Raw genomic sequence first — 19,711 nt, 5'->3', positions numbered from 1 at the left:
TTCTGCAAGTTGTACGAATAACTTCTCCAAGTGCGGGGAACTTTCGAGTATCTTCACTATATTATGAACTCCCTCAAGGTCCGCTGCAAGGTGGAACATCAGATGCCGACATTCTAAGGATGGAAGAAACACTTCTCTCGCCTCCCTTAACGACAGCACCTAAGCATGCCAATTGTGGAAACTAATCACTTTTAACTTCTTCAAGCACTAAAGAAGTTCATTCATAAGACATGCGCATGGTTCCAGCCATCTCTCACTATAGGCGACGGACCAAACAAATGAGCAAACAACCAGCAGATGCTTCTCAAGAAAATCTTTTTATGGCACAACAGATTTTAGTCTTATCAAAGTTTGAATGTATTGTTAGATCCATAATAGCGATAAGATGTGTATAATTCCAATTACAAAAAGGAAAAAACAATCTCATTCCGCAAAAGTTCCACCAAATCTCTATAAGATGACTATGTTTCATTGAATAAACGATTATGAGCATGGCATATCAAGCCAACAAAAAATAATACAATCAGTCCTAAGCAAATGGCACGGTTGGTAATTCTGTTCGCAACTTGAATTAGAACCGACACCGACAGGGCTCAAAATTAATTAAATTGGCTTGCGGGCACCAGCTCCCTATCACTAATGTCGTTACATGCTGCAATCAAGCCCCTTGACAACATCCACACAAACCTTAACCTTATCATCTCCGTAAGCATTTCGAAATTTACCTCGGCTTCAACCAAAGAAGATACTTCATCTAGTCTGAATTCTACTAATGAATTCTCCTAACTCTCTCTCAAAATCAGAATACTTGCCCAATAAACGTAATTTGAGAAGATGAGGAGCCGAAATTTTCAAGATCGGAACTTCGCCAATTCAAGGCATCAATCATCGAAAAAACAGCAACGTGACACGTGAAGACTCACCAGCGTAGTGCATCGGAAGAAGAACCGTGGCAACGCATAAATGTTGTCCTCGCGCAGGGTCAAATCTTCGAGGCCATGCCTGAAAGCAAAGAGTAGCCACCTATCAATGGTTGGCCCAACAGCAGAGTCGCTTCGCGAGTGGAAGGTGAGACAAAGGAACTTCAAAGAGGAAGCTTTTCACCTTGATTGCGGTGCAGCGCAACAGCACGGCGTCCATGAAAGCATTGAAACTCTCCAACGTCATGCCACCAACATAGTCATCATCGGAGGGCATCGCTTGGGCAAGGCACTAGTTCCGATGGCGTCTTTTGTCGTCAAGGAGGAGAAGATGTGGAGGATGATGGCGTCGAGCAATTGGCTGATGTAACCTACTGAGTTTCGGGTTTCATCTCGACCCAAAGGAGGTCGTGATCGTGGACGTTTCCGTAGGCAAGATGGATCGGCGGAGAATTCTATTATGGCCATGTATGGAGGATTCTTCAAGCTTTTGCCTTAAGCTGCCGACTACGATGAAGCGTTTAGGTTGGCAAAACCAATAGGGGAGAAGAGAACCATATATATAGGGCAACACCCCGTATCATTTAATTTTCCCTTTTCTGTACTATATTGATTTTTTTTTAAATGTCCAGCCATTGTCGAGCAATATGAGCTCCACGTGGTGGCCACATTAAACTTTTTCCCATATGAATATTTCAAAAGGGATTAGTAGAATGATTTTTCGCGCAACATGAGCTCTATAGCCATCGCTAGAGGTGTCAAAAATATCCAAACTAGATCGAACCGAGCCTATTAACACCAAAAGTCGACCCGGGCTTCAGGCAGTCGGAGAGCCCATAAGAGCGATGCGTTGTCTAAAGGCCCACAGGAAAACATGTATTGGTAGCCAAAAGCATGGCAAATCGATGCTCGGTTAAGCAGAAAGTTAGGATCGGTACGTCACATCGACACACAAGTGGAGCGGATGATTCAGTACTTCAAAGTATCTAAAAGATAACAAGATCGATTACCGATGCCAATCCGAGAATTTAGGGATAGGACGTAGAGATTGTTTCGCTATGCAATTTATCTTACTTGCAATTTATTTTATATGCATTTACCTTTATGGCACAATTTATCTTTTAGACATTTACTTTACTTTTTGTCCGGAATCACCACAAGAACTTATTTACTCATCAAATTCGAAGGCTCTATGCATTCGGTGAAAGATATCCATTTTAAGCATTTTCAATAAATTAGGGGTCAAAATATAAATTTATCGAAAATATAAATACTTAAGTCATATATCTAGCTACCTTAAAATTAATACACCCAGCCAGCTAAAAAAAAACCTAATTGTGAATCTCTAATAGAATAAAAAGAATAAACTTATCGCTGATATTTTTATTTATGCATTATAATTTATTAGGTATATGTAAAAAATATACATTTAATATACAACGTATCTCAATGTGTCGAAATTATCTGTTTTTTTTTAGAAATGATCCGTCGGCATGTCATGTGTCGGTGCTACTTACTTTATAAGATCACGATTATTTATTAAAGAAAGATTCTTTAACACCGCTCTAGTTTATGAAAAATCACTACAGTAATTAGTTCGGTAGGTTTTCAATTTGGAAAAATATTGACATGACGAAAAAGTGAATGCCGCCTCCACGGGTGTTCCAGTGCGGCGTAATAGCTTGAAAATAAAATGAATTTATAGACAAGTATTGAAATGGGAAAACTGAAAAAAATAAATAATAGGCTAATTGCGTTTCATAGGAAACAGTTGCAAAAGTTGAAGCCTACTGCGAAGAGGGTTGAATGAAAATCTCTCGGTAAAATTTTGCAAAAATCAAAATTTCAAATGATTTAAATTTTTTCATTATTGTTTAAATTGTATTATACTCTACTTTATACATATATATGTGTTTGTAAAATGGTTATACTAAAATACTTTACATTTCATCCAAAATGTAATACGCATTGTTCGACTCTAGGGACTACATAAACCGATTCTATAGACTTTATAAACTTGTCAATAATGTTAAAATCCTTTAACCTTTTTTTTTTATATACAGAGGACGACCAATTCTCTATAAAATTACGTCAATCATGCAATTAGACATTAAAAAAATTGGTGTGGCCGCCACATGACACTCATGCCGCACGATAATATGTCAACATTGAAAAATAAAAAAAAAACAGGGTTAGAATCACGGAAAATTTTAAATTGATACATCTGTGACAAAATAAGTTTGAGGTAAATTTATTACATGTGTGATAGTTTAGAGTTTTCCGTGGTATTAAGAAAAATAATCAGTGGATAGTATTAAACAGGGAAGATTAAATGTAATGGACTCTTGCCATGTACAAGCAATAACTGCATGGAGGGAAATCTTCTATAATCACAGAGAGTTCAGAACAATAATATTTCATAATATGCCCGAAGTTATTTTTTACAATGAAAAGTAGAATGAAATATTTTTTTCCTTAATTCTAAAGAGAAGATAGAAGTGGGTTTAGTTCCTTTCCTTTTGTGCTGATCATAAAATTCTAAATGCATGCAATCAGAACGCCTGTAAATGCAGGCTTTCAGAAGGACATCCTCGGGAGGGATAACTAAGAATGACCTTCAAATTGGGAGAGCGATTTGGGTCCGACAGAATCATCCGAGCCACTTCGAGCGGCCCCCAGGGTTCAAGTCTCTTGGTCGGTCTGGAATTGTTACTGTCCATCTTTATTTTGTCCAGCCAGTGTGCATTCTGGAGAAGAAACTCGAGCAGGGAAAGAACAGGTTCCCAAGCCAGCCAGTTGGCACCGGGATACATCCTTGAGATGCATCAAACACCGACAGATCCTTCTCTGTTCGGCAGAAAATTCTTTTGCATCAAAGTCGCGATGGCGGACATTCTCCGCAAAGAACTTAATTTGGAGAAATGGAACATCATGACAAACGATCAGCAACAATTGGAACTGGATGAGACAAATATCAAGGTTTGACAATATAAAACAGCAGTTGCTACATTCGGGAGAAATATAAATTGATGGAGAATCCGAAATGTCAGTTAAAATGACAGAGGTACTAAGACGATTGTCAATCATGAAAAGAAAAGAAAATGACAGGTTTATATCTGGCCCAAGGCTGAAATTCACAAGCTGTGTATATGTTCATGCAATCTGCTATTAAAAGTGAATTGGGAGAGTTCTAGTAGTTGTGTGATGCCCTGAAAAATTCGAACCTTTTTGGCGATATAATATAGGTTGCGGGATGTCTGTGGACTCCAATCTATTGTTTGAAATTGAATTCATGGAAATCTGGCTATGGAAATTCCTAATTTCTTGAATCGTCAATCGTATTAGTTTAGGGATTGATCGATCGACCGCCTTGTTTTAGAATTGGAAATTTCTATACCTAAGTCTTATTCTAGCCCAACAAAGATGGGATTGGATGAAATCGCCCTTCTTAGAACGGCCAAATGACAAGAGTGCCCTTAGGAAGACAATTGACAAAAAGGTCCTTGAAATTTTAGGAAATGACGATTTTACCCCTAGGTCTTCATGAATGCCAAGACAAGAAAATAAATAAAGTGGGGCCTACTCTTATCTCTTTCTCTCTTAATCAAAGGCGGCAGCCACCACCAACCCTCTTCTTCTTCTCTCTCTTTTCCCCCACTCTTCCTCTTCACGCTACTTTTCCCCTCAACCGACTCTGCCCTTCTTCCTTTTCTTTTGTTTTCATGCAAAAACCACCACACTACAGCCACCCTCATCACCGCCACTGCTTTACCACCATGTCACCACCACCTCAGACCACCACACATCCACCACCGGCCACCGTCGAGCTCAGAACAGCCGCGAGAGGCCGGAAGTCCCGCAACAGCCCCTGCTCTGTCCTGCTGCGTCCGTTGTTGTTCCAACGGCTTTCACGCATCATCAGCCGCCACCACCACGTCCTCCAACCACCTCAGCCTTCCTCTGACCTCCAGTCACCACCTCTGACAGTCGGAAGCAGCCATAGAACCGCCGGAGGAGTTGAAACAGCCGCTGCCCCAGTCTACCCTGTTTCGATCCTCTGTTTCGCCCGGTTCAGTCCTCACCAGTTGTCTGCCACTCCGCCGCCTTTCTCCGCCCATCTCCAACCACTAAACACTCACCGAAACTCCCTTAAACCCTCACAGACCACCCCACGAAGCCCTGATGTCGTTGGAACCCCGAACAGCCCTCAAACCTAAGCTGTGTCGCCTCCCCTGTTCTACCCAACACCCTGCTCTGCTTCTATAGCTGCTGCAGCTTATGTTTCTGTCTCTGTCGCCGCATCTGCTTGCTGTCCCAACCACCTCCGACCACCACAGCATCCTCCAAACTATCCTCGACCACCCTGTACCGTCGTATAGCTGCCTGAAGTCTCGAAATTTTGCAGAACAGCCCAAAACCGCCCCTGCCTTGCTGTTGTACAGTGCAGTTTTCAAAGTCTGACTTAGAGAAACAAGGCTTGCTCGCATAGCAAACGGATCCGAAATCACCCCAAATTTTGTACACACCTTCCTCTACCTCTCTACAACATTACCAGCTAAAGAAAATCCTCAGATCAGTTCTGAAATTTGAAACTGTACAAGTTGCCGTCCAGACTGCTCAATCTGCCCGGTTTTGGGAAAACTGGACTGCTTCGCCCTTTGCCGACCTCCACGGACCACCGCACGCCCCCTGACACCTCTCTTGACCTCTTAAGACGTCCTTGGATCATTTCCAAGCTTTGCTGTGGGCTGTAGAGGCCCGAACAGCCTCAGTTCGATAAGAACAGTTTCTGTTCTTAGTCTGTTTTGATTCTGCTTAAACTAATTATTGTTGATCACGACTCAAACGAGTTCTGACATGACCTCGTTGACCTGTGTGATTCTCTATATTAGGTCTCGACTTCGAGGAATAGCCATTGTTTGGTCGCATCGACGCTCATTGTTCATCGAATCTCGGTTTGGAACCCGAGAACCACAGAGGATCATAAATTGTTGTTCTGACACCAACCGACGGTGAGTTGACCTTTAATCCTTAGTTAAGTCACTAATTACGTTCGGAATTAGTGTGATTAGATTATCTAGGTATTTAGGTAGATCGACTTGGGTCGGTTTAGGTTAGAATTGAATTTAGGCTAAATGGCCCTAATCGAGGAGGTTAGTCGATTATAATTGCTTGGAATGTGACTGCTTGATTTTTGGGCACCTTGATAAGAATGAAGTTGGTACTCAAAGTGATTCATTTGACAATGAATTGGCTATTCACGTTATTTGATTAATTGGTTCAGTTACGCAATTATGTGCTATGAACGATTGAGAATCGATTGGATGCTCGTTTGAGTTGTATTGACTCTATTTGGTTAGCTGGACCTTTTAATTGGCACTATGCATTCATATGACCTTGAATGTCCCAAAATGCATTGAGCATGAAAATGGCAAGAGCCAAGTCTTTGAGCATAATTGTGTGAGCATCTGGCTAAATTCAAAGCTAAAAAGGAGAAGGTTGCTAGATGAGTTGATTGGTCATATGATGGGATGATGAAGCATGGCCTGTCGAGTTCGTATCGTGCCTATAGCATGAACCTCACGACTTGTCGGTTGCCCGACTTTCTGTGTTGCATCATGGATCGTCGGATGTCGGTCGCAGCTTGTGATGGACCGATGCTCCATAATGGAATACCTTCTTGAGGTATTGCATTACCACTTGTAGTTGCCATCGCCAAGAGGTTATGGGACGACGCTTGGGTTACCGGATGACGACCATAGCATTGTGTTGCATGAATCGTACTAATAGATTCCGGCATTGTGTTGTATGGATCTATTTGCCTTGATCACGTAAAATCATCGTTAATAACTGAACTTATGTGGTGTCCAATGTCCAACTGATGTTGAGCTGCGTTATGAATATTTGAGAATTTGACTATTGAGTCGAATTGGCACGATCATACACTACGTCGATGTTGCATTATGCATGACCTCCTGTCGGGTAAGTTGCTTGTGGTTGTCATACATGTATTCCATGGTCTGTGATTGATCAATAAGATGTTCTGGACGAATCAATGCCTTAGCGGGGCTTAGGCGTTGACTTACCGAGATCTATCTCAACCCGTTGTGGTTAACCTTTTTTAGGTTCGAAATGATGGAGTTTAGGGTTTTTTTTTTTGGAGTTGAGGCTGAAGGCCATGATGATGTAGCTTATTTTGGGAATAGAAGTGATGTTAACCCTGCCCGACGTCTTATCCTTTTGTTGATCATAGATAGCCGCCCTGAAAAATGGGGTTGTATATGACAGTAGCTCTGTAGGATTAATTACCATCTACTTTTGATATGGTATCGACAGTTGTATTTTGGTATTTGACTGTTATGGATGTTCCCACTTGATATCCTTGTCATATTTGTTAGAATGAGATTGTATACGTTTCCACTTGTGTATTATGGTATCATAGGTCAATAGCGTACCTAGGACGTTATCCTTTATGACCTGAGGCGATTTGGTAGGGATGCCATGTACTCTCGAGTCGGGGCGTGACAAGTTGTTTACCGGATATTCAGAGCCAGGTGTGCAAGTCATTTGTAAGAATAACTTCTCCAAGTGTGGGGAACTTTCAAGTATCTTCACTATACTATGAACTCCAAAATGGTCCGCTGCGACGTGGAACATCAAATGCCGACATTCTAAGGATGGAAGAAACACTTCTCTCGCCTCCATTATTGACAGCACCTAAGCATGTCAATTGTGGTGGGAGAAGCAGAAACTAATCACTTTCACTTCTTCAAGCCCTAAAGAAGTTCATTCATAAGACATGCACATTAGCGATCTCTCACAATAGGCGACGGACCAAAGAAATGAGCAAACAACCACAAGATCTTCTCATGAAAAATCTTTTTATAGCCCATCAGATTTTAGTCTTATCAAAGTTTGACTGTATATTTGGATTCATAATGAGTCTTCTCAAAGTTTGAATGTATTGTTGGATCCATAATGGCGATATTAGGTTAAGATGTGTATTACTCTATTAGAAAAAAAAAAAAAACTCATCTGCCAAAAGTTTCAATGAATTTCTATAAGATAATTAAACTAACAATTTATGAGCATGGTATCATCAAGCCAACTAAAATTAACACAATCAGACCTAAGGAAATGGCACGAGAATGTCTGTCCGCAACTTGAACTAGAACCGACAGGATTCAAGATTAATTAAATAGGCTCGCACCTGAAGGCACCAGCTCCCTATCTACAATGTCGTTACATGATGCAGTCTCTCGAGAAGCCCCTTGACAATATCCACACAAACCTTAGCCTTATCGTTTTCGAAAATTTGTATTTCGAAATTTAACTCGGCTCCAACCAAAGAAGATACTTCATCTAGTTTGAACTCTCCTAACTCTCCCTCAAAATCTGTCCCACAATAATCGCCCAATAAATGCAATTTGAGAAGATGAGGAGCTGAAATTTTCAAAATCGGAACTTGAGCATGATGAAATCCGTGACAATCGATCACCAGCTCTCTCAAACATCTTGATTCGACCGTAATGCGATTGAAGCCCACGCAGTAATCCAAGTGAAGGAACTCTAGAGCGGGGCTGCCCCTCAAAACTTGCATCATGGTGTCATCCTCCAACTCCGCATCTTCAATGTGCAATCTCTTCAGCGACGACCAATTCACAGTAGCAATCTTCGAAAAACAGCAACGGAACAAGTGAGAACTCACCAGCGTAGTGCAGCGAAAAAAGAACTGCGGCAACACATAAATGTTGTCCTTACGCAGGGTCACCCCTTCGAGGTCGTGCTCGATAGCAAAGTCGAGCCACCTATCAATGGTTGGCCCAACAGCGGTGTCAAGCCCCCCCATCAACAGCAGAGATGAAGCTTTTCACCTTAATTGCGGTGCAGTGCAACAGCACGGCGTCCATGAAAGCCATGAAACGCTCCAACATCATGCTACTATGGCGATGATGGCGGCTGGGCATACAGAAAGATATATGTGGATTAGCGGTCCGAGTGGAACGCCATCGCTTGGAAAAGACACTAGTTCTGACGGCGTCTTCTGACGTCAAGAAGGCGAAGATATGGAGGATGATGGCATCGGGCAATTGGCTGATGTAATCCACTGAGTTTCGGGTTTCATCTCGACCCAAAGGAGGAGATGATCGTGGACGTTTCGGTAGGCAAGATGGATTGGCAGAGAATTCTATTATCGCCTTGTCTGGAGGATTCTTCGAGCTTCTGCCTTTAGCTGCCGACTACGATGAAGCGTTTAGGTTGGCAAAACAAAAGGAGAGAACTATATATAGATATCGCTTAGGTTAAAGGATTTGCATCACGGTTTTTTTTTCAAATGTCCAGCTATTGTCGCGCAATATGAGCTCCATGTGGTGCCCCCATTAAACTTTTTCCCGTATGAATATTTCAAAAGGAATCGCTACAATGATTTTTCGTGCAACATGAGCTCCAAAGCCAATGCTAGGGTGTCGAAAATATTCAAACCAGATCGGACCGAGCCTGTTAACACCAAAAGTCGACATGGGCTTCGAGTAGTCAGAGCACCCACAAGAGCGATGCGTTGTCTAAGGCCCACAGGGAAACACATATTGGTGGCCAATAACATGGCAAATCGATGCTCGGTTAAGCAGAAAGCCAGGATCGGTACGTCACACCGACACACGAGTGGAGCGGATGAGTCGATACTTCAAACCGTCTAAAAGATAAGAAGAGCGATTACCGAAGCCAATCCGAGAAGTTAGGGATAGGACGTACGTAAGTAGCTGCAATCGATGGTTATAGTTTGCGTTATGGTATACATAGTCAAAGACAACCCTTTGTAGGAGACCTTCAATCATCCAATAATCAATAAAACTTATCGTTTTGCTCTACATTTTATCTTACTTGAAATTTATTTTATATGCATTTATCTTTATTGTACCATTTATCTTCCAGTTATTTACTTTACTTTTTGTCCGAAATCACCATAAGAACCCGTTTAATCTTCAAATTCGAAGGCTCTATGCATTTGGTGAAAGATCTTTAGTCACGGATACTTCCGGCGAAATAGGACTCTTCTTCAGTATCGCAATGCTTTATATAACAAATTATCGTGGGCTATTCAGCGACCGGCAATGGATGATTTTTAAATCAATGGCTGATGTTGCCTATGTATTGAACGATTCATATTTAATCATATTGTCCATTGATTCATGATACACACGATAACTTTTTCTCGAAAGTGGACACACATTGTATGTTGGGAGCATGCAGCAGAAGCTCGACACCTTTGCTTTAGGAGATCACCGAAAGGAAGCCCAAGTCAATGCCGGTCAACATATCCAGTTGAATCTTAAGGTCTTGTCGCTCGAATATGCAGAGTTGAGTGATGATTTCCTTGGCCGAATCTTCAGGGGAAGTCTTGTTTTAGAGCCCCTTGAGTTGCGCAGGTGTTGGGGCCTGAAGAACATTATAATAGATTCATTAAGTACGAAGAAGTGGGTACTCATCGGCCTCAGCATAAATTTCTCTTAAGTGCAGAAAATTGTCCGAAACTCCGTCAGTCTACTTAACATTTGTGCAAGGACAACACTAAGCTGCTTGAGTTCGTGTCTTAAAGTAAGTGCAGTATTGTACTGGAGATTCTTTTGCTGCCATGTAGCGTTCGGATCTTGAACTAAGAGTTTGGCAATGAGCACCGAGAAAGAGAACATGTTTTATATGTGTAGAAGAGTTTGAGAGCTTAAATTAAAACAAAATCAGGGTTTGTTCCTTTCAGTGAAAGATTTTTCCGAGAATTTATTTACCGAACTTCGCTCGTTTGGTTCTCTAAAAGTGACTTAGTCAATGAAAAACACTTTCCGAAATTATTCATCTCGAATTTTTTTAATATTCTATTTTCTATTTTATTTATATATTTTCCTACTTTTTATTTTTTAAATATTTTTATTTTTTTCTCTTTTTCTTTTTCTTCTTCCTCTGCCCGTCGGCTTGCCTTGGCAACAACCGACGACCGATTACAGACATGGGCCAGCAAGCTCGAGGCTCTCCAAATCCCACAAGTTCAAGCTCGCTTGTGGTCGCTATTGGCCGGTCGCGATGGAGCGAGAAAGAAAACAAAAGGAAAATATAAAAATACTTTCAAATTTTGATTTTTTTAACATAAAATTGAAATAATTTTTCAAATGAGATTCAAATATGAGAAACCATTTTTGGTCACATATCACCAAATATATGAAAAATAACCAATTTCTAGGAAAATGATTTCACGGAAATTTATTTTGTTTTTCATGGAGTTTTTCCCCAATCAAACACATCCTAACTAGCATCCGCAATGGACAAATGGAAGTTGCTCATTTGAAATTTTAGTGAGCCGATGCTGTATTTTTCCTGTGGATCCGCATCTAATGTGAAGTAAGGTTCTTAAATAAGCTATCTATGTGCAGATTGAGCTTGATGAAGAATCTAAAGAACATTTTAACTTTGACGAAGAAGATTTTTTATGATCATGGAACGGGAACTTTGAATGTTTGGCAAAACATCTCAAGAGAGATGACATCATTGGATTTGTAGCTAATAGCTGTAGGCAAAACATCTGCTCGCCCCGATTAAGAGGATGCACTAGTGCTGGAGAGTTGATTATGCAGGCCGAATTGCCCACACGACATGAATTGCGAATAAATCGAGTTTTGCTAGTTCTTTTCAAGCCTATTATAACTCTGTTGTTAGACTTAAACGATCAAGATGTTAATTATCCCAATTCATTAATGCGATTCTTATTATACTTGGCAAACAACAATTTACTGCAAAAACTGTTAACAGTTCCTCATTTGTGTGGTTGTGCTCGTTAAAAAAAAGTATTGGCATATTTGGAGTACGATGATTTGTTTTTCTTTTTTTTAATTGCCTCTACTGGTTACTACATTCGAGATATTTCGGTTACTTGTATTCATTCGAAATCCTTATAGAAGTGTCGTTGGATTTGATTTTGCCGACCCAACTTTGTAAGTTGTCAATGTTACATTCGCATTTTGTTGAAATAAATCATAGAAATGACATCGTGTATAAAATAAATTGTTAATTCCAAGCATGGCATTCTTCAATCTTGACCTTGCCTATGGGAGATGAAATATTTGACTTTCTTATCTATCAGCTTGTTTGATCTGTTATACACTACTATGATATTAGGATTTAATCATCATGAAATCAAAACTGATTAAAAAGAGTATCGAGCTTGCTGATGTTATTCTTAGATCATCTTGTGAAACAACTAGAAGTAATCTTTCCCGTATTTGTTCCGAGCTTAGTTTACCTTCATAAGATTATTATTTACACCCCCGCTCATTCATTTCGCGAATCAAAGGCTCGGGGGCTCTCGCTCTCTCCCTAACTCAAAAAGAGGGTTGAGCTAATTGAGCCAAAATTAGAATTTTTCTATTCTAAATTTTTGATGAACATGTATTTTAGGAAAAAAATAAGAAAAAATATCGAGCAGGTTAGTGCACAGCATAAGTCGATCGCTTAATAGTTGTTTCTCTAAGCAGAAATTTTAGTTGTGGTGCTCCAGCTCTTTTTCGACGTCGAGATCTTCGAATTTATTTTGGCAATGAGATTCTTTTTTTAGTTACGCTTGCATGAATTACTAGAAAGAGAAATATTCTGATAAAAAAAATTTCAGCCACAAAATTAGGAAAAGTATAAACGAAAAAAATTTAAGGATAAGGCAGGGTGTTTAAAAAAGGATAGGAAATAGGATCGAATAGAAAAAAAAAGATAGATACCAAATCGAGAATCGATAACTAATTGATGAAATCAACTTGAATTTTTTTGAAGAAACTAGAATAAATGGTGATTAGGTAGAAAGAAAGAGAAAAAGAATGGTCTATATTTGGGGAGAAAACGTGTAGATAACATCATTTATGGGCATGTATGTTGACTAGGCATTGCCGGCAAGCCACGTATTAATAAAATATGGCCACGTCATATTTTCAGCAACCCAAATTGGAGTCGGCATTTAACTGATCATTTTTTCAAGTGGCACTCAAGTGATCCGAAAAATACTTTTGATATCAACATGAGCATCTTACGAAACTTTTGACACTTTTATGTTCTTATGCCGAAAATAACCCAAAAGATGTTCTTTCACGAAGAAAATTCGGTTAGCAGAGGAACACAAAAATAGCATAACATAAAAGGCGAATGGTCTTTGGATTGTGAAACTTGAGAATCTTGTGTGTTGGCTCGTGAATTGTTGCATGAAGATAAAAATTTGTTGGGCTTTTTTGTTTTTGAAGTAAAAACTCATCTCCGCGGCCACCGTGCTTTGTTCTTGTGGGATTCTTTAACATCACAATTTTCTTATAAAAGATAACTCCAATTCTTCAACATCACAAGTGTTTATCAATTTTGCATGTCATTAGAGGGTAACGTGTCTTAGTATTAACATGCAATAAGCATTCCGTATAGATAGCGTTTTCAAATTGCGTCTCATGTGTCATGAAAGAACAGACGAAAAATTTAATTGGTGTTGCATCATTAAATTATTACTCATTTAATGGCAAGTTCATTAGGTGACATGTGGATTCCAATGGAATAATTTGCTGTTTTCATAGAGAAGAAAAATACAAAAAAAAAATCTCATATAACTTGAATCATAAGATTAATCCCTTATTAATTCTATCTCATGTCATAGCATTCATGACATATCATTTCATTAGCTTTAGGGTTTAATTTCATGCCATTGCTCATACTTAATTCATTATAGCATAGCACACATGGCATTTAGGGCTTTATGGCGGTTCATTAGTGAATGTTAAGATTAGGTGCATCTTATACAAAGATAGAATATATTTGATTTATATGTTCATCGATCGTTTGGTTACTGTCTTGAGATAATTTTATCATGACTTCTCAATGGTGATTAGTGCACGAATGGAATACCAAAACTGTGTGAGCTTCCCTTCGCTTTCTATCTTTTCCCGTCTTTTCTGTTCTTCACGTAAATGTTAACTTGTTTAATTAAAGGTATCTAAGAATATGATAACAACATAGAGAGGCTCAGTCCTTGAACAACATGTTCATTATTAGCAACTAAACCGGTTGTCCCGTTCATGACATGAAATTTATTAAACTTCAACAGAACATGCTTACTTTTGTATCGTGTAGACATATCATGTCGAAAATTGCCAGCCTTAATTTGAAGGTGACGCGACTCGGGGTGTGGTCGGATGCGGAGGTGGGCGAGTGGCAAGTGTAGCAACGGCTATGGTGGAGGGGATGGACGAAAGAGAGTGAAGAACATAGAACCTCTGGTTAGTCATCTACGCATCGTGAAGTAGACCGATTGCATGCTTGCATAAAGAACTCGAAGCATAAAATCTTTGGGCTGTTGGTGCAAGACAAGAGAGTATGCTTGTAAACCTGTGTTATTATTCACAGAGATAAACAGCCAAACTAGCCGTCTTTTGAGACGGACACAGACTTGATGAAACGATAGTAAGCTGAGCCACAGGTCCAGTTGGACAAGCACAAAGGGATGATATTTCAAATGCACGTAACCGGAACTCCAGTAAATGTTAGGCTAAAATTCTGGAGTAACTAAACAAGGAAAAGCCGTCATAGGTGGTGATGAGCAAATCAGGATTTACGTGTGCGTTTAGAAGGACATCCTTGGGAAGGATACTTAAGAATGACCTTCGCGCTCGGAGAACACCTTGCGTGCGACAGAATTATCCGGGCAACTTCGAGCAGCACCCGTGGATCAATCGCCTTGGACGGGTTGGAATTGGCACTGTTGATCGCTATTTCGTCCAAACTGGGGGTATTCTGGAGGAGAAACTTGAGCATGGAAAGAGCAGGTTCCCATTCCGACAAATTGGCACCGGGATCGACAATCTTGACATGCGTCAGACGCCGGTAGATCCTTCGCTTTGGAGAATTCCAGAATTCTTCTGCATCAAAGTTGGGACGGCCAAGATTCTGCAAGGACTAAGTATGCAAATATAGAACATTAGGACAAACGATGAGCGCTACTATTGGAACTGAGATGTCAATGGAGAACCTGAAATGTCAATTAAAATGAAAGAGGTACAGAAGACGATTTTCACTCACAAGAAGAAAAGAAATAACTGGTTTATATGTGCCTATTCACAACCTATATATGTGCATGCAAATCTAGTGTCAGAACTGAGAAGGTTCTAGCAGTTTCGTACCCAAGAACTACTATGTTTGCAAGTCAGTTGTAAGAATAACTTCTCCAAGCATGGCGAACTTTCGAGTATTTTTGCTAGACGGGGAACTCCCTTATGGTCCGCTGCAATGAGGAATGTCAAATGCCGACATTCTAAGGATGGAAGAAGCAATTCTCTCGCGTCCATTAGCGACAGCACCTAAGCATGTCAGTCGTAGTTCAAGCATTAAAGAAGATCATACATAAGACATGCTCTCTTACAACAGCAGACAGACCCAAAAAATGAGCATGCGACCAGCAGATGCTTCTTAAGAAATTTTTCTTATGGGGCATCAGATTTTGGTCGTATCGAAGTTTTAATGTTTTACTGAACCGAATAAGATGACAATATTTCATTGAACAGTTTAAGAGCATGGTATCATCAAGCCGACAAACAATACCCAAGTCAATCCGAATCTAGGCTTAAAATTAAACAAATTGGCACCTGAAGGCACCAGCTCCCCATCACCAACTTCCTGACATGATGCAGCCTCTGGAGAAGCCCTTTGACAAGATCACCATGAGCGTGAACCCGACCGAATGCATCGAGTGCATAAGTCAAGTTGAAATTTAAATCGGCCTCAACCAAGGAAGATACCTCATGTACTTTGAACCCTGCCCCCACAGAATTGCCCACTAGGCGTAATTTGAGAAGATAAGGAGCCCAAATTTCCAGGATTAAGCTTCGCGTCCCGTGAGAATCGATCACCAACTCTTTCAGAGCTCTTGATTCAACTCTAATGTGCTTGAACCCCTGGCAGAATTTCAACTCAAGCGACTCTAGAACAGGACTGCCACTCAACAGTCTCATCATCGCATCATCATCGAAGTCCGCAAATTCAATGCGCAAAATCTTCAGCGAAGACCAGTTCACAGCGCCAGTCATGGGAAAACAGCAACAGATCACGTGAAAACTTACTAGCGTGGTGCAGCGGAACAAGAAATGCGGCAACACATAGACGGTGAGTGGCCAACTAGATGACCGCCCACTAGACAGGGTCATCGACAACTCTTCGAAGTTGTGCCGGACAGCAAATTGGAGCAACCTATCAATGCTCGACTGCATCGAGGCATGGAAAGGAACGTCAAAGAGCAACCTTTTTACCTTAGTTGTGGTCCAGAATGACAGTACCGTGTCTATGAAAGCTTCTGTGAAATGTATGAAGTTCCTGGAGTTCCGTTTCGGCCTTTTGTCGACCGGTAGAGAGAAAGTATATGGATTAGAGGTCCAAGTGGAACGCCATCGCTTGGACAAGACACTGGTTTTGATGGATTCTGTTGTGGTCAAGAAGGAGAAGATATGAAGGATCATGGCGTCTGGCAATTGGCTGATGTAATCCATTGGCTCTCGGGTTTCATCTTGATCAGAAGAAGGACGTGGTAGTAAGATCCTGTCCATGTATGAAGGATTCTTCAAGCTTTTGCTGTTGACTGCGCCACGACGATGAAGCGTTTAGGGTTTGGCAAAACGACAAGAGACGACTACATAAGTTCTACTTCTGCTCAGTACAGAGACTCAAATCCCCATAAAATCTTCGGGATTTTCTTCACAATTTAAAAAAGGAAAACACGCGTTCTGAACTTTGGATGAAGATGGAGACATATCTAAATAGTATGAACTAATAATTCCCAAAAAGCTATGAAATATTATTGTTACGGCCAATCTACAACAGCGGATAAAAAATTTGCGTCAATATGGTTGTTGCTGGCTAGAAAGCACCGACAATTGCCTGAAACCTCTACACGCGTCCGACACTCTCCGACATGCGACCAATACCCGATCGGCGTTCCGGACACGCCAACGACACGTCCGTATCAACACACACGGGGTCAATTTTATGCAATTTCAGGGTTCAAAATATAAATTTATCAAAATATATATACTTAAGTTATATATCCAGGCACAAAAAAAAATCGTGAATCAAGAAAAAGAAACTCATTGCTGATATTTTTATAATACATGATAATGGACCTTGTATATATACAAACACATATTTAACACACAACGTGTTCCAACATGTCGGAATTCTCTACTTTTTTGAGAAATTAAGTGTCGCATTTCGTATCATGTCGTGTCGAAATAAAAATGCCAAATGAAACCATGGAAGCGTATATTCAAATAATTAACAGATGCAACTTACAAATTTAATAAAAACAAAAATTAACTGGGAAGAAATGAAATCGTCTTGATATTTTTAATAAAAGTGAAATTGAGCCCATCTTGTGGGTCCACCAAGACATTTCTGAACTTGGAACAATCCCAGGTGCTCATTATTTTCTAATAGAGGGTGAAGAGAGATTCCCTAACGTGAGTTGGGTTTGGGATAAAACTGCGAACCCATTTAACACCTATGTATTTTTGGGCGTTGCCATTCTAAACATATTTATAACCTCACTAAACATAACTAATCCATATGATGACTTGGCTCTCAATTATGATTAAGAAATGGGTCCGTGGCCTATTTTGATAATTCTAGTCTCCGCCATCATCTTATTACTTTGGTCTCTCTCTTGGACAGATACAGGCCTTCACCACATGGCCATCGCCTCCTTGGAGAACAAGAAAAGAAAAAAGAAGAAGAAAGACGCGCATTAGATAAAATAGAGATGAACGGGAAAAGTATACTAGAAGTGTCATAACTTTTGTACGGCATTCACTTGAGTACCATAACTTTCAAAACGTTCACTTAAGTACCATAACTTTCAAAAATCGTTCACTTGAGTGCCATGTTGACGTGGACGTCGGAAAAACTAACGTGATACGCTAGAAAAGTTACTGTAGCATGCCGGAAAGCTAACGTGGCACACCGAAAAAGTTACTGTAGCACTCAAGTGAACGATTTTACTCCGACGTAGCATTTAAGTGAACGATTTTTTAAAGTCATGACACTTAAGTGAACGTTTTGAAAGTTATGTCACTCAAGTGAATGCCGTACATAAGTTACGACACTTCTAGTGTACTTTTCCCAAGATGAACAGAGAGCACATCGTTCAGGAAAAGCTTCAAAGTCAAGATCTCTCCTCACCGCCACAACGCGCACGGTTCATCTTCACGATGCTGCTGCACCTTGCCGCCATCCTCGCAGACATGGTTCGTCCCCTGGGATTTGACGACTAGCTCTCTTCTCACACCATGCCTTGCCTTCCTTACTGTGCCGCGCCAACTCTCACCCAAATATTATAAAAATGATGAAAATGGATTTTGGGGTTTGCGTCAGGAGAGCATCATGGGTGTAGCAAAGCCCATCAAGATTACACTCTTTTAACCATAAAGTTACGTGAGCTGTTGCAGTATTAGGTTTTGAGATAAATGACCAAAATGCATTTTGGTTGGGCCTTCTTTGAAACAATGAAATCACATCAAGTTCTTATTTAAAACAAGACTAAATTCAGACCCTTATTCAAAAAAATGATGATACTTCGGGTACTTATTTGAAATTTAACCTTAGGTCTCTTTTTTTTTTTAAATTAATTTTCCCTTAGGTCTTTAACATGTACCTAATTTGCACTTCTTGAGGAAGAATAGAAAATTTATGGCCTAATATTAAAAAAAAAAAACCTCTCTAATTTTAGCATTTGTGACAATTATACCCAAAACTTTTTCTCATAAAAAATCTCAATTTTTACTTTTATCCCAATTCTACCTGTTTAATTGCCAAAAAAATCCCCAACTTTAACATTTGTCCCAGTTATATCCAAAACTTTTTTTTTGTGTCATAAAAAAACTTTTAGTTTTATTTTTATCCCAATTCTACCACCATCAGCCTTTCGTCCATAATTACCGTTAATTAATCGTACGCACTTCGAGTTTTCTCACCGAACTTACCAATGAATCTTTGAAATTTAGAAATAGTAGGTTTCAAGGATGACAAGATTTTGGATCATTAGTCCAAATATCTCCATGTCTAGCCCTTTTTTAGGTTGCTAAGTGCCGAAGAAAATACGCGACGTGCTGTGATGAATGACTCTATATCTCCTGGTAATATATAGAGGAAGCAAACAATAGAAGATAAATTTAGAGGTTTTTTCATATCGGCTTTGTTGAGGTGTAATTCATTAACAACGTGAAAATACCATGTAAGATTAACTAATGGTAATTATGAACGGAAGGCTAACGGTGGTATAATTGGGACAAAAGTAATAGTTGGAGATTTTTGATGAGACAAAAAAAGAGTTTTAGATATAATTGGGACATATGTTAAAGTTAAGCATTTTTTTTAGTACTAGACTGGAAAAATTAAGACAAAAATAAAATTTTGGGATAGAATTGAAACAAATGTAAAAATTAAAGTTTTTTATGAGACAAAATTTTTTTTGGATATAATTATCACAAATAACAAAATTGGAGTTTTTTTTTTCTTGGGTATTAGGCCCAAAAAAATTTATTGATTTAATATTTATCTGCACTGTTGGAAGAGGTTCGCGTTTGCTTTCGATGCCACAAACTAGAAGTACTATCTTTTTTTTTTTTTTGGCTTAATTGGGTTTGAGCCTTGAGGGGATTTTTTTTCCCGACGAAAGGGTTTGCTAGCAGAACTAGATCATAAGTTCGACCTTTTGAAAATCAAAATATCTGTCGCTAAGA

At 39.7% G+C, this 19,711-nt stretch overlaps 1 protein-coding gene and 1 pseudogene across 1 annotated transcript; both read right to left on the bottom strand.

The window, feature by feature from the left end:
- Positions 1-3,472: 3,472 nt before the first annotated feature.
- LOC125314027 lies at positions 3,473-10,556 on the bottom strand (annotated as a pseudogene).
- Positions 10,557-14,534: 3,978 nt separating this feature from the next.
- LOC125314026 (F-box/LRR-repeat protein At5g02910-like) lies at positions 14,535-16,525 on the bottom strand. The gene is made up of 3 exons (XM_048275481.1): positions 15,572-16,525; positions 15,110-15,286; positions 14,535-14,885 (listed from the first exon to the last, which is right to left on the bottom strand). The coding sequence occupies exons 1-3, from the start codon at positions 16,523-16,525 to the stop codon at positions 14,535-14,537; spliced, it is 1,482 nt and encodes a 493-aa protein (XP_048131438.1).
- Between the last annotated feature and the right edge of the window lie 3,186 nt (positions 16,526-19,711).

Source organism: Rhodamnia argentea, chromosome 3 (assembly GCF_020921035.1).
Source record: "Rhodamnia argentea isolate NSW1041297 chromosome 3, ASM2092103v1, whole genome shotgun sequence".
Lineage (NCBI taxonomy): Eukaryota > Viridiplantae > Streptophyta > Magnoliopsida > Myrtales > Myrtaceae > Rhodamnia > Rhodamnia argentea.
The sequence above is the reverse complement of the archived record's forward strand: the minus strand, read 5'-3'. Positions and strand labels throughout refer to the sequence as shown.

Excerpts from the sequence above, each read along its gene's own strand:
- LOC125314026 (XM_048275481.1), bottom strand. The coding sequence starts at position 16,525 with ATGGACAGGATCTTACTACCACGTCCTTCTTCTGATCAAGATGAAACC. Across the intron at positions 15,287-15,571 it reads TGGGGAGCTGGTGCCTTCAG|GTGCTGTCGCTAATGGACGC; the intron begins GTGCCAATTTGT and ends TGACATGCTTAG. Across the intron at positions 14,886-15,109 it reads GCAAACATAGTAGTTCTTGG|TCCTTGCAGAATCTTGGCCG; the intron begins GTACGAAACTGC and ends TTGCATACTTAG.